Genomic DNA, 13,283 nt, shown 5'->3' on the forward strand with positions numbered 1-13,283 from the left:
TAATTAAAACGGAATGTTATCAAAAGTTTACCTAAGTAATTAACATTTTTGTAATTTTCATAATTATTTTTAAACGATTTAAATTTCATAATTTATCATCGTCATTTTAACGTATTAGAGTTGAATTTGTTAACGACAACTGTAAAGATCGAAAATGGGTGTGATTTGGTCGCCAAATAGGATATCAAGAATTACATGATTGAATTTAATGTCACCGGCCGTGACCACACCACATTATTTCTAGTTTATACCCACATTAATTTCCTTTTGCCACCTCCTTCAAAAATTAATTTTTTTCCACGTGTCATCCCTCTACACGCCTATCTTAAAGCTAGGTAACCAATGGATCTGTCATAACATAAATTATAAATAAATATTGAATTTTCATATTTATTTAAAATATTTGTATTTAAAAATAAAAAGTTGGCAGTTACCTTTTCTTTTTTAATAAATGTTTTAAAATTATCTTCAAAATATATATCTATTAAAAATTTAAACAAAAATTGAAATCTAGAACGAACATAACATAACCTGAAATAAGTGGTTCGTGTTCAAATTTCACATGCTCGTAAAAAAAAACAAGAGGGTAAAGTGAAAACTGAGACATGAGTTGTAAAATATTACCAGGAACCGATACCATTTTTTAAATCACTTTATCTATCTGTCTTAAACTATATTTTACTTTCGGGTGTCTTGGGACAATGACCAAAAACAAAAATTGGGACTCGAGGCATTACCACCTGATACGCCCAAACCCATTTTAAGTCTCAATTTTGGTCAGATTTTAAGAATTTTCAACTTCACTTTACTCGGCAACACAAACAAATTATTTACTCGGGTGTCGTGGTAGTGATGACCAAAAACAAAAATGGAAACACGAGCATTACCACCCCAACACGCCCAAACCCATTTCAAGTTTCAATTTTGGTCAAATTTTAAGAAATTTCAACTTCATTTTACTCGAGTGACATGAACAAATTATTTACTCGGGTGTTGTTCATTATTTACTCGGGTGTCGTGGTAGTGATGACCAAAAACAAAAATAGGAACACTAGCATTATCAACCCAACACGCCCAAACCCATTTCAAGTTTCAATTTTGGTCAAATTTTAAGAAATTTCAACTTGATTTTACTCTGAGTGACACAAACAAATTATTGATTCAGGTGTCGTGGTAGTGATGACCAAAAACAAAAATGAAAACACGAGCATTATCACCCCGACACGCCCAAACCCATTGTCAAATTTTAAAAAATTCCAACAAACGACTACGAATAATAATATTGAAACTTCTAAAACATCCCGAGCCAAGACAAGAAATACAGACATACGCGAACACAATGAATTCAAATATATATATGAAGAAACTCCAATGAAATGAAACATGAACAATCTGGGCATGTTCTAGTTAGTAAGAACCTGTTCCTTATGAAACAAATGAACAGCACCAATGGCAATAACGGTAAATACGCAAAGCTATTCCATTTCGTGTTTTAATTCGACAATCACTCAGGGAGTTTGAAAGTGGCTATGTCTTCCTGTTGAATCCAACCATATTTTTCCAGAAATGGGTTCGACAGAGATTCAGGTGGATACCGTTGAATACAATCCTCCCAGACATTGGCGTCTTCCAAATCTCGCACCACCTCCCACAAGCAGCTGTTGCACTTAAACCCAGCTCCAAAGCTTATCATCAAAACCCGCCCACCTTTCTTCAGCCGCTTCTTCGCTTCCATATACGCCAAAACATACCACAAACTACTCGCCGATGTATTCCCAAATCGGTGCAGTGTCATCCTCGCCGGCTCCAGGTCATACTTCTCCAGCCCCAAACTCACTCCGATCCCGTCGATCACCGCTTTCCCGCCGGTGTGAATACAGAAATGATCCACCCCTGTTTTGAAATTCACCGCACTGGTTTTCACCCCTCTCCCCTGTTTTCCGTTTCTCTTCAGTTTTTTCACCGTGGTAACAATCAAAAACTGGAGAAGCTCCCTTGTCGGTAAAATTTTCGGTGCGATTTCCCGTAGGTTGTCGACGAAGGCTCGTGTTGCTGCCTTTGGAAGGTTTTTACCCAAGTGAAAACCCATGTAGCCTTTGTCGTCCTCTGTTTGGTAACAACAGCTGTAGGATTCGTCTTTTGCGCCGTGGTGGGTTCGAACCAGGGTCTTGAGTTTGAACATGGCTCTGTTTTTCAACGTTGTGTTGTTTGTGAGAAGAATCGCACACCCGCCGGATCGGAATAAGCAATTCGACAAGATCATGGATCTGTCGTTGCCGGAATACCAATTGGGGCTTAATGATTCAGATGTTATAACAAGAGCGTTCACGTTTTTATACGATTTGAACACTCTTGAAACGACGTCGATTGATATTAAACTAGCGCTGCAGCCCATTCCGGTGAGGTTGAACACCTTGATATCAGGGCGGAGCTTGTAATGGTTGATGATCCGAGCGGAGAGCGACGGAATTGACGCTAACATTGAGACGTTTACGACTAAGATGTCGATTTCCGGCGGGGAAAAGCCTGATTTGTCGAAGAGCTTCTGGATGCTGTCGTGGAAAAACTCGTCCATTTCTGAGATTCCATCGTCGAGAGTGGGAGATTCTTCACGGCCGGCGAACATGATTCTTGGGCCGTAGGTTTCTTCGCCGATGCCGGAGCTGACGGCGGCTTTGAGGAAGAATTTGTACTCGTTGAGGCCGAGGTTTTTGGTTCTTTTTATGATGTCTCCGCTGAATTCTGTGCTTAATTTTCTGTCGTCTGTTGGTTTGTAGCATTGATACTCCAATATGTAGCATTGTTGGTGTCTTTTTTCATCAAAATGCTTCCAAATGATGAACAGGAAGAACAAAAAGGAACCCAAATAGAACAAACTCAGAAGCTCCATGACAGAGGTGAAAAGAGCTCTGTTTTTTGTTCAAGAACAGAGAGATTTTTATAGAAAGAAGGAGCAAAGTGGGGGAAAAAGAGCTTTTTGGAAGAACATGTGAAGAGGGTTAACTCCCAACTGATAAAGGCTTTCAAGCAATGGCTACTCATAAGCGAGCAGGTGGGCGAGTAAAAGCTCCGCTACAAAAATGGAGAAAGAGTCAAACGAAGAACACTCAAATTATTGGATTTGTTGTGAGTAGTTTCAGCTTTAGAACCCTATAATATATATAGAACAAATTTTTGTATTTACGTGAAAAATAATAATTTGATTCGCGTTTTCCTATACACTTTAACCCACCACTTCAATCGAGTTGATTTACGAGTTATTATGAATATGATAGCATGACGAGGTAAAGAGCGGGGAGAACTATGTCATGATTGTTTAAAGCTCGGGATAAGTTTTGTTTAAAAGAGTATGTGTGAGATCCCACATTGGTTGGAGAATAGAATAAATCATTCTTTATAGCATTGTCGATATCTTTCCCTTGTAGATGCATTTTAAAATCGTGAGGTTGACAGCAATACGTAACGGGTTAAAATGGACAATATTTACTAGCTACTAGCGGTGGGTGTTTGGCTATTACAAATAGTATCAAAGTTAGATACCGGGTAGTGTGTCAGTGAGGATGCTGGCCCCAAAGAAATGGATAATGAGATTTCATGTTGGTTGGAGAAGAGAATACAGGTAATGTGTCAGTGAAGATTCTGGCCCCAAAGAAATGGATAGTGAGATCTTATGTTAGTTGGAGAAAGGAATATTATTGTTCCTTCAAATTTCTAGGGATAAAAATGGTAAAAATAATAATTAAGAGGGTGGACTTGTTGACCTGAATAGTCAAATTTAAACTTACTCAAATGTAAAAAAGTCTATGTCAAAGGATAAGAATAAATAAGAAGGTAGTTGTGAGGCTTTAGTCAACGACAAAAATTTAAATTTAATATTTTAGAACTTTTATAAAATAATAATTTAGTTTTTCTAATAAAAAAAATATCTTATTTCTTGGATAATTATGAGTGGTTTAGCATATAAATACATTTATTAATTTTTAGCATATAAGAATTAAAATTTTAAAATTAATTATTTTTAACAAAAAAAAAAAAAAAACATAAATGTATATGCAATAAACCAATAAAAAAGTAAACGAATTAGTCAAAGGTGGAATTTTACTACACCTAAGCAGACAGGTCAATTCCAAAATTAGGGTTGTCGGATAAACATGAATTCAAACAATTCATAGCCAGTACGAAATAAATGATTGGTCTTGTTTAATAGTGTGACACATTATTTCCCTAAATTATATTTCCTATATATTAAACTTTAGTCTTGGGTTATTTAGGTTTAAGAATTTACTCGTGACTTAACTTAGAGATTTTATAACTAGGGTTTGAACCCAAACGTGATTTTTTAGTATCAAGTTGTGATAGGAGTTGTGTTGTGATTTTCATAGTAAATGTGGTTGGTTGAGGACGTGGGACGGGTGTTTATATTGATTGACGGTGATAGTTTTGAGATCTTGATGTATAACAAGTATGCTTATGTTCGGGATTAAATCGATTATTGTTGACGACACAACAATGAATGAACGTCAACCTTTTGCTCGTTCCAGATTGTATATTTAGTAATTTATTAGTTGCAAACGTCGAAGCTTTAATGTTATCATGTTTAGTTATGCTTGTCTTTATCGTAAAACTTTGCTTTTTTGTTGCTCGGGACAAATAATCTAATTTAAAAAAAAAATTATTTTAACAACTTCTAGACCACCTTAAAAAAAAAATATAATAAATAAATAAATAAAAAAGACCCATCAAAGTAGGAATTTGGTGGGAGAAGTAATTAAAGAAATTGAATTTTTGAAGCAATTAGTGATTGGTTGAGTTTCGGTCAACTTTTAGGAGGAAAAAAAAAAGACAAAAGCACGTGAATTTCACACACCACTTGCTAACTAAATTTTGCCGTTGTCTATTTTCTTTTTCTCTTGATAATTAATTTCCTTTTCTTTTTCTTTACTAAAATAAATTAAATTTAGTTAAAAGTGACCATTTTATTTATTAATAAAATAAATAAAGGGAATGACACCCATTAGAATTAGTAACCGTCACGGTAGTATTATGTAAAATATAATAATACTTTCTGTCTAATGGATGCACGAGTCCATACCCTTGTGATGAAATAGGGGTATCCCAACATTTTTTTATTTTCATTATTATTTAATACAACCAGCTTCGCCCCCACTAAATGTCTCGGTCTCTATCTACTTACCTTCCCATAGCCAGCTAGCTCTTTTGGGCCTACCTCCTTCTTACAACCACTTTGCCCTTGCATTTACTCTGTCTTCCGCTCTATTTAGTTCATGTAATTTAAAAAGTTTTCGAGAATTTTTTTCAAAATTTTAAGTTTATTATTTGTCAAATCTTTGAGTTTAACGAGTAAATTGATGATAAAACGATCGAAGTTGAGTAGTATATATCTTATGTATTGATTTATTAAATATAGAATTAAAAGTTTATCCACTAAATCAAAATTAAAGTTAAATTAGATATTTAGGGTATAAATTTTAAATTTTGTGTTTATTTGATTTATATTTTTGTAATTCAACTTTCAATTTTATATTTATAATAATTAATTATTAATTTTACTAATTATTGGACCTTCCGCTTCTATAAGCTAATGGGCTTGAATTGTGAAGCCCACCTAAAGATTCAATGCAGCAAAGCAATGGGCTTTTTAGATGAAGGACCGTTGGAAAAAGATGGGCCAACAATTCAAATAGCCATTATTATTTAATTCTTGTGTTCAGTCAATTTGAGGCTAAATTAATAAAAAAAATTATTCTCAAAATTTTTAATTTTAAAACTCTTTAAAAAAAAATTAAAAAATATTTTTGTTGTTAGTTATTTGTTTAAAACATGTCGTTAATATCTATCAACTTTTTAAAAAAAATTCAAAAAAAAATTATTTACCTTTAAAAAAAACCCATAAAAATTTTAAAATAATCCGAAATTATCTATTAAAAATTTAGGAGTATTTTTTTAAATTGGTATTAATGGTAAAATTATTTTTTCTAACAAATTTTAACTAATTTAAAAGTGTTTTTGAATTTCTTAAATTTGGGTAATTTTTAAACAATTTTTTTTTTTAGTATTTTTAAAAAAATTTGAAGTTCAAACATATTTTTTTTAGTTAAGGTTATGAATTATTCATATTTATTTGTTTTATCTACATTTAAATTATTAATAAAATAAATTTACTTACATGACATAAAAGCAAATCATTTGAGGAATAAATGAGAATAAAATTAGTATCACCAATTTGTATTCATTTTTTAGTATTACAAAAAAAAAAAAAAAAAAGTTTTTGTGCACATAAATATATTCTTTTACAGAAAAATCTAGGCGACAAAACGTCGAGGAATGGAACGATGAAGTAGACGAGGACCCGCTCCCTACATTTCCGGATCAAGACCCGTAAAACAGATCCGAGAAGTAATTACTCAAATCATCAGGGGATAGTCGGACGACCGGATCCGACTCAGAAACCCGCCTAGTACGAACCCGGTTCCTCGCGTAAAACTCGCCGTATAAAGCTCCAAGTTCCTTTGCCAACGAGATTTTTATTTCATCACGGAGCTTCTGATCGGGCACGACCCAGGAGGTCTGTTTTCTGTAAGTTTCTTCAAAAGCTCTGTTGAAATTTCTGAATGATTCTCTTGCTTCCTCCGGTGAGATTTCTGTCTTTACGTCCGCCGGCAGCGACGAGAACACTCCATTCCATCCAATGCGCCCGTACTTGGAGGCGTACAGTTTGATCCTCGATTCGTGCCTCTCAATCCAGTCGCCGCCGAGGAGGAATCTCAGATTTGAGATGCGAACTTTGTTGACGATGTACTGGAGATTGTTGGCCAAGAACAAGTAGGAGAGAGCGACGTCGTTGTAATGCTCGCCTTTGCCGTCGAGTTTGCATAGGAGGACAAGAATCAGCCAAGCGAAACGTAAGGTAATCGGACTATCTTCTTCCTTAGGCGTTCCGTAGTATGATTCTGGCATTGATAATTGTTCTGGTAAAGGCCAATCGGCTAAAATGTCGTTGAGTATTCTACTATAATCGGAGAGGAACAAAATATAGTTCATCACGTAGCTAGTGAGTGGATGAACTCCGCCTCTAGGAACAGGTTTTTTCGATGATTCTTTCTGAATAGACATTTCGAAGTCAGTGATTAATGTGCGAATGTTTTCTCCGAGTTTGATTTGTGAACTGACGACTTGTGATTGCACATTGGATGATGCTGTGGATGAGAAAATGTATTTGATCTCCGTCCAGAGGTCGGCTATGGCTTCGTATAGGTCTAGTGTAATGAAAATTTTCTCCGGAGATTTTTTGTATTTGGCAACTAATTCTGGGAATCCAAACAGAATCATTGCACCGTCTTTAGAAATTTGAGCGAAGCATGATTCTCTGATGGGAAGGGAAGCCGAGAAAACATGATCGCAAAGGATTCTCTCTTGTTCGAACAGAGATTTCACTGCGGTTTTCACGCCTTTCAGCCAGGTTTTTATTTTCCTCTCTAGAACTTCCCAATCCATCTTCTGAACTTTCGAAAAACTCAATTTCTGAATCCCTAGGTTGTAGAGACTCTCGTCAATTATCGATTTCCTCACAGTTTTATAAACCTTGACGCATTCTTTTCCATAGCCGGTGGATATCATACAATCCGCAATCGCTTTCAAATCCGCCATGGCCGACAAAGAAACTCGCTCAACCTCAGAAATAGATTCGTTAGCAATTCCGAACTCATCTTCTGTCTCCAGTTCAAAATCAGAAACACTCGATCTGACCGATATCGGCATCGGCGATTGGACGCTAGAAACCGATTCCGAATACAAATACTCACGATTAACCGACAAAATCTGGAAAAACTCCTTCTGAAGCCTCTCCATGGCAGTGCTCATCAAATCATGAGCACTCACGAGCTTATCCGAAGATGAATCCCGAGAAGCAAGGTAGTGCATGACAGCATACAACTTATTAACGACTTCGATAAACTGTCGAGATTCATCACGGTCGTCCCCTTGAAACAGGGAAGCAGCAGTGGTGGAATGAGGTCCCCACCTCGCCAAAAACGATTTTGCAACTTCAAGAATCTCTTCCACAATTGAATCCGATAAAGGTGGGCTAGACGAGTGAGGCGATGGCGTGCTTGGTGTAGAAGAAGAAGGTGGAGGTCTGAAGAACACACTCCTCATTCCCTTTCGCGTCATGATGGGTAAGTAGGAATTCAAACAATACACAATTGATAATAATAATAATAATAATAATTCAGAAATTGAAATGAAATCAATTGAATCTGTAGAAGTGGGTTATTCGAGATATTTTCAGAGTGAAAGACAAAATTTGAGAGATTTCTTGTAGTGGGTGATTTAAGATATTTTTCTAGGGTAGAATTTGATGAGGAAATGGTGAGTTTGAGGGGTACTTATAGACGACGAAAAATGGGAAGGGAATATAGTTGTTTCTTGTTCTTTGTTGATGCCATTTTACCAAGGAATTCGTTTGTTTGTGTTCCGACTATCGTACGATTATGATTCGATTGCGTGGTGAGTATCACACTGCTTCCACACTGCCTTACAGTTTCAACTTTTTCTATAACGATTTACTTTCCTAGTTTTTCATATGCTTCTATGAATTTAAACGTCATTTCCACTTTAGTTTTTTATTCATCAAACTTCTTCATTTTTAGTTGATGTTAGGTGATAGATAATCCCGAGTAAATGGACAAAATGCTGAAAAAGTTAATAAACTTGGCTCCATTAAAGTTCTTTTAAATTAGGGTGGGCTCCAAAAAGCGTACAATATGGCCCATTATAAGCACATTGAGATCGGAGGTGATTTGGGCTGGGCTCATAAAGAATGGGCCTTCAATAAAACGTGGTTAAAAGATGGGAATAATAAAAATAAAAAAACCGACCACAGTGGGAGTCGAACCCACGACCTTTTGATCCGAAGTCAAACGCGCTAATCCACTGCGCTATGCGGTCATTTTGTTTACCATGGAACATATAATAAAATAACATAAACATTTACGTGAAGGAAAATTTGACATGCTTTCATGGCACCCTTAATTTTGAGGATCATATTTTATATTCATCTTTTCTATTATAAAGTATTTTTATTAATTTAGTTCGTATTTATTTGTTTTATCTACATTTAAATTATTAATAAAATAAATTTACTTATATGACATAAAATAATATGGAATAAATGGGAAGAAATATATTATTCATTCTATTTATGCACATAGAGGTGTACATGGTCCGGATTTGGAGATTTTTTTTTGACCTAACCCAAAAGTTCGGGTTGGTTGGATTGATAACCAACCGACCCAAAAATTTTCACAACCCAACTCTCTATTTTCGGGTTGAGTTCTCCCATTGCTAACTTTTTTTAAGTTTTTAATTTTTTTTTTATTTATTCACATTTCATACTTATTCGATATAATTTTAAATAAAAAAATATTGAAAGTTCACAAACAAACACAAATCAATTTATAATTATTAAAAAAAATAAATTCATGGACAACAATAAAAAAAAATAGTAAATCTTTATTTAATCGTAAGTAAAATTTATTATAAATTATGAAATTAAAAAAATGATAGAAAGGAATAGTTTAAATAAAATAAAATTTATGGAGTGTGATTTGTTGGTTTATTCCTATTATAAACAATGTATTTAAAAATAGTATAAAATAAATAAATAGATATTTGTTAATACATTACAAAGTATATATATAAAAAATAAAAATACCTTCAAAATCATATTAAATAATCTATCATAAATATATTTTTAAATTAAAATAAAACTTATAAAGTGTGATTGGTTAGTTTATTCTTATTATAAACCATATATAAAATGAATAAATAGATATTTGTTAATTTATTTAAATAATATGTTTAAAAACAAAATAAAATATTGATGTAATTTTTTTATTAATTTATTCACAATACAAATAATTGTGAGTAAAAATAATATGAAATATTTGAAGTAATTTTTTATATTTAGAATAAAATTTTATAATATATAAAAGAAACTAAATAAAATAATATAATATATAAAAGAAACTAAATAAACTAATATAAATATAAATCTTCAAAATCATATTAAATAACCTATCATAAATATATTTTTAAATTAAAATAAAACTTATAAAATGTGATTAGTTTGTCTATATATTTAAAAATAGTATAAAATGAATAAATACATATTTATTAATTTATTTGAACAATATATTTAAAAACAAAATGAAATATTAAAGTAATTTTTTTATTAATTTATTTAAACTAGAAATAATGTGGATAAAAATAATATAAAATATTTAAAGTAATTTTTTATATTTAGAATAGAAAAATGAATAAATAGATATTTGTTAATTTATTCAAACTTTTAAAAACAAAATGAAATATTGAGGTAATTTTTTGTTAATTTATTTACAATATAAATAATTGGGTAAAAATAATATAAATATTTAAAATTTATTTACACTACCATTTGTAAAAATAATATGAAATATTTGAAGTAATTTTTTATATTTAGAATAGAATTTTATAATATATAAAAGAAACTAAATAAAATAAGTTTATTAGGTTTCGAGTTCAATCCAAGTTTTTTATCCTATGAACCGAAAATCGAACCGAAACACTTCAATCCAAAAAAAAACATAAATATATTATTTTATGTTCTAGAAAACGGCAGAAAACGGAGAGGAGTGAGAGGATGGAGTAGACGAGGACACGCTCCCTTCACTTCCGGATCCAGACCCGTAAAACAGATCCGATAAATAATTACCCAAGTCATCAGGGGATAATCGGACTACCGGATCCGACTCAGAAACCCGCCCAGTACGAACCCGGTTCTCCGCGTAAAACTCGCCGTATAAAGCTCCAAGTTCCTTTGCCACCGAGATTTTTATTTCATCACGGAGCGTCTGATCGGGCACTATCCAGGAGGTCTGTTTTCTGCAAGTTTCTTTAAAAGCTCTGTCGAAATTTCTGAATGATTCTCTTGCTTCCTCCGGTGAGATTTCCGCTTTTACGTCCGCCGGCAGCGTCGAGAACACTTCACTCCATCCAATGCGCCTGTACTTGGAGGAATACAGTTTGATCTTCGATTCGTGCTTCTCAATCCAGTCGCCGCCGAGGACGAATCGCAGATTTGAGGTGCGAACTTTGTTGACGATGTATTGGAGATTGTTGGCCGAGAACAAGTAGGAGAGAGCGACGTTGTTGTAATGCTCGCCTTTGCCGTCGAGTTTACATAGGAGGACAAGAATCAGCCAAGCGAAATGTAAGGTAATCGGACTATCTTCTTCCTTAGACGTTCCGTAGTATGATTCTGGCATTGGTAATTTTGTTGGTAGAGGCCAATCGGCTAAAATGTCGTTGAGTATTCCCCTGTAATCGGAGAGGAACGAAATATAGTTCATCACGTACCTAGTGAGCGGATGAACTCCGCCTCTAGGAACCGGTTTTTTCGATGATTCTTTCTGAATAGACGTTTCGAAGTCAGTGATTAATGTGCCAATGTTTTCTCCGAGTTTGATTTGTGAACTGACGACTTGTGATTGCACATTGGATGATGCTGTGGATGAGAAAATGTAATTGATCTCCGTCGAGAGGTCGGCTATGGCTTCGTATAGGTCTAGTGTAATGAAAATTTTCTCCGGAGATTTTTTGTATTTGGCAACTAATTCTGGGAATCCAAACAGAATCGTTGCACCGGCTTTAGAAATTTGAGCGAAGCACGATTCTCTGATGGGAAGGGAAGCCGAGAAAACATGATCGCAAAGGATTTTCTCTCCTTTGAACAGAGACTTCAATGCGGTTTTCACGCCTTTAAACCAGCTTTTTATTTTGATCTCTAGAACATCCCAATCCATCTTCTGAACTTTCGAAAAACTCAATTTCTCAATCCCTAGATTGTAGAGACTCTCGCCTATGACCGATTTCCTCACAGTTTTATAAATCTTGACACATTCTTTTCCATAGCCGGTGGATATCATACAGTCCGCAATTGCTTTCAAATCCGCCATGGCCAACATAGAAACTCGCTCAACCTCAGAAATAGATTCGTTAGCAATTCCGAACTCATCTTCTGTCTTCAGTTCAAAATCAGAAACACTCGATCTGGCCGATATCGTCATCGGCGATTGGACTCTAGAAACCGATTCCGGATGCAAATACTCACGATTAACCGACAAAATCTGGGAAAACTCCTTCTGAAGCCTCTCCATGGCAGTACTCATCAAATCATGAGCACGCACGAGCTTATCCGAAGATGAATCCTGAGAAGCATGGCACTGCATAGCAGCATGCAAATTCTTAACCACTTCGATAAACTGCCGAGCTTCATCACGGTCGTCCCCTTGAAACAGAGAAACAGCAGTGGTGGAATCAGGTCCCCACCTGGCCAGAAACGATTTTGCAACCTCAAGATTCTCCTCCAAGATTGAATCCGGTAAAGGTGGGCTAGACGTGTGAGGCGACGGCGTTCTCGGTGCAGAAGAAAAAGGTGGAGGTCTGAATAACACAATCCTCATTCCCTTTCGCGTCATGATGGGTAAGTATGAATTCAAACAATACAAAATCGATAATAATAATAATAATTCAGAAATGAAATGAAATCAATTGAGTCTGTAGAAGTGGGTAATTCGAGAGATTTTCTGGGGTAGAATTCGATGAGGAAATTGAGAGTTGGAGGGGGTTACTTATATATTATGAGGGGTTTTTCTCTGTCTTTTTCTATTTATTTTCATTATATTTATAGTGTAAAAGGAAACAAAAAAAAAAAAAAAAAAAAGGAAAAGTATACTGTTGTTTCTGTTCTGTGTGGCTGCATTTTCCCAAGATATTTGTTGTTTGTTTGTTTTGGTGCGACGTCGATGGGTGCGAACGCTGTCTTACCATTCTAATTCGATTGCGTGCAGACTGTCACACTTTTTCCCTTTTCTTTCCTTTTTTTGAAACAGAAATAGATACCCAAACTTCCATTGTCTTTACAATTTCAACTTGTTCTAGAACGACCATTTTCCTAATTTTTCACATGTTTTTATGAATTTAAACATCATTTCAGTTCCATTTTTAGTTATTTGTTCATGACCTCTCAATATTTTGAGCTAGTTGTTGAGATAATTTATATTTAGTTGGTGTTATGTAATAGACAATTGCCTAAATTAAGGGATATGTTTGTTGATGTACAAGAGATTGAATTTTAATTGAACCCATAAAAAAATTGTTGGGGCTTAAATTTAACAAAAGTAAAAATGGAAGAGAAAGAGAATCCATTGAAATAAAAAGGTATG

At 34.4% G+C, this 13,283-nt stretch overlaps 3 protein-coding genes and 1 non-coding gene across 4 annotated transcripts; all 4 read right to left on the reverse strand.

The window, feature by feature from the left end:
* Nucleotides 1–1,319: 1,319 nt before the first annotated feature.
* Nucleotides 1,320–3,111, reverse strand: LOC111484475 (3-ketoacyl-CoA synthase 12-like). The gene has a single exon (XM_023131095.1). The coding sequence runs from the start codon at nt 2,888–2,890 to the stop codon at nt 1,505–1,507; it is 1,386 nt and encodes a 461-aa protein (XP_022986863.1). The 5' UTR covers nt 2,891–3,111; the 3' UTR covers nt 1,320–1,504.
* Nucleotides 3,112–6,328: 3,217 nt separating this feature from the next.
* On the reverse strand, nt 6,329–8,207 carry LOC111484445 (exocyst complex component EXO70H1-like). Its single transcript, XM_023131035.1, has one exon. The coding sequence runs from the start codon at nt 8,188–8,190 to the stop codon at nt 6,391–6,393; it is 1,800 nt and encodes a 599-aa protein (XP_022986803.1). The 5' UTR covers nt 8,191–8,207; the 3' UTR covers nt 6,329–6,390.
* Nucleotides 8,208–8,893: 686 nt separating this feature from the next.
* TRNAR-UCG lies at nt 8,894–8,967 on the reverse strand. The gene has a single exon. It is a non-coding gene; the product is annotated as a tRNA-Arg (tRNA).
* A 1,697-nt stretch (nt 8,968–10,664) lies between these two features.
* On the reverse strand, nt 10,665–12,647 carry LOC111484024 (exocyst complex component EXO70H1-like). The gene has a single exon (XM_023130440.1). It carries the CDS (start codon nt 12,534–12,536, stop codon nt 10,665–10,667), a length of 1,872 nt encoding a protein of 623 aa, XP_022986208.1. The 5' UTR covers nt 12,537–12,647.
* Between the last annotated feature and the right edge of the window lie 636 nt (nt 12,648–13,283).

This window comes from Cucurbita maxima, unplaced genomic scaffold (assembly GCF_002738345.1).
Source record: "Cucurbita maxima cultivar Rimu unplaced genomic scaffold, Cmax_1.0 Cma_Scf00009, whole genome shotgun sequence".
Lineage (NCBI taxonomy): Eukaryota > Viridiplantae > Streptophyta > Magnoliopsida > Cucurbitales > Cucurbitaceae > Cucurbita > Cucurbita maxima.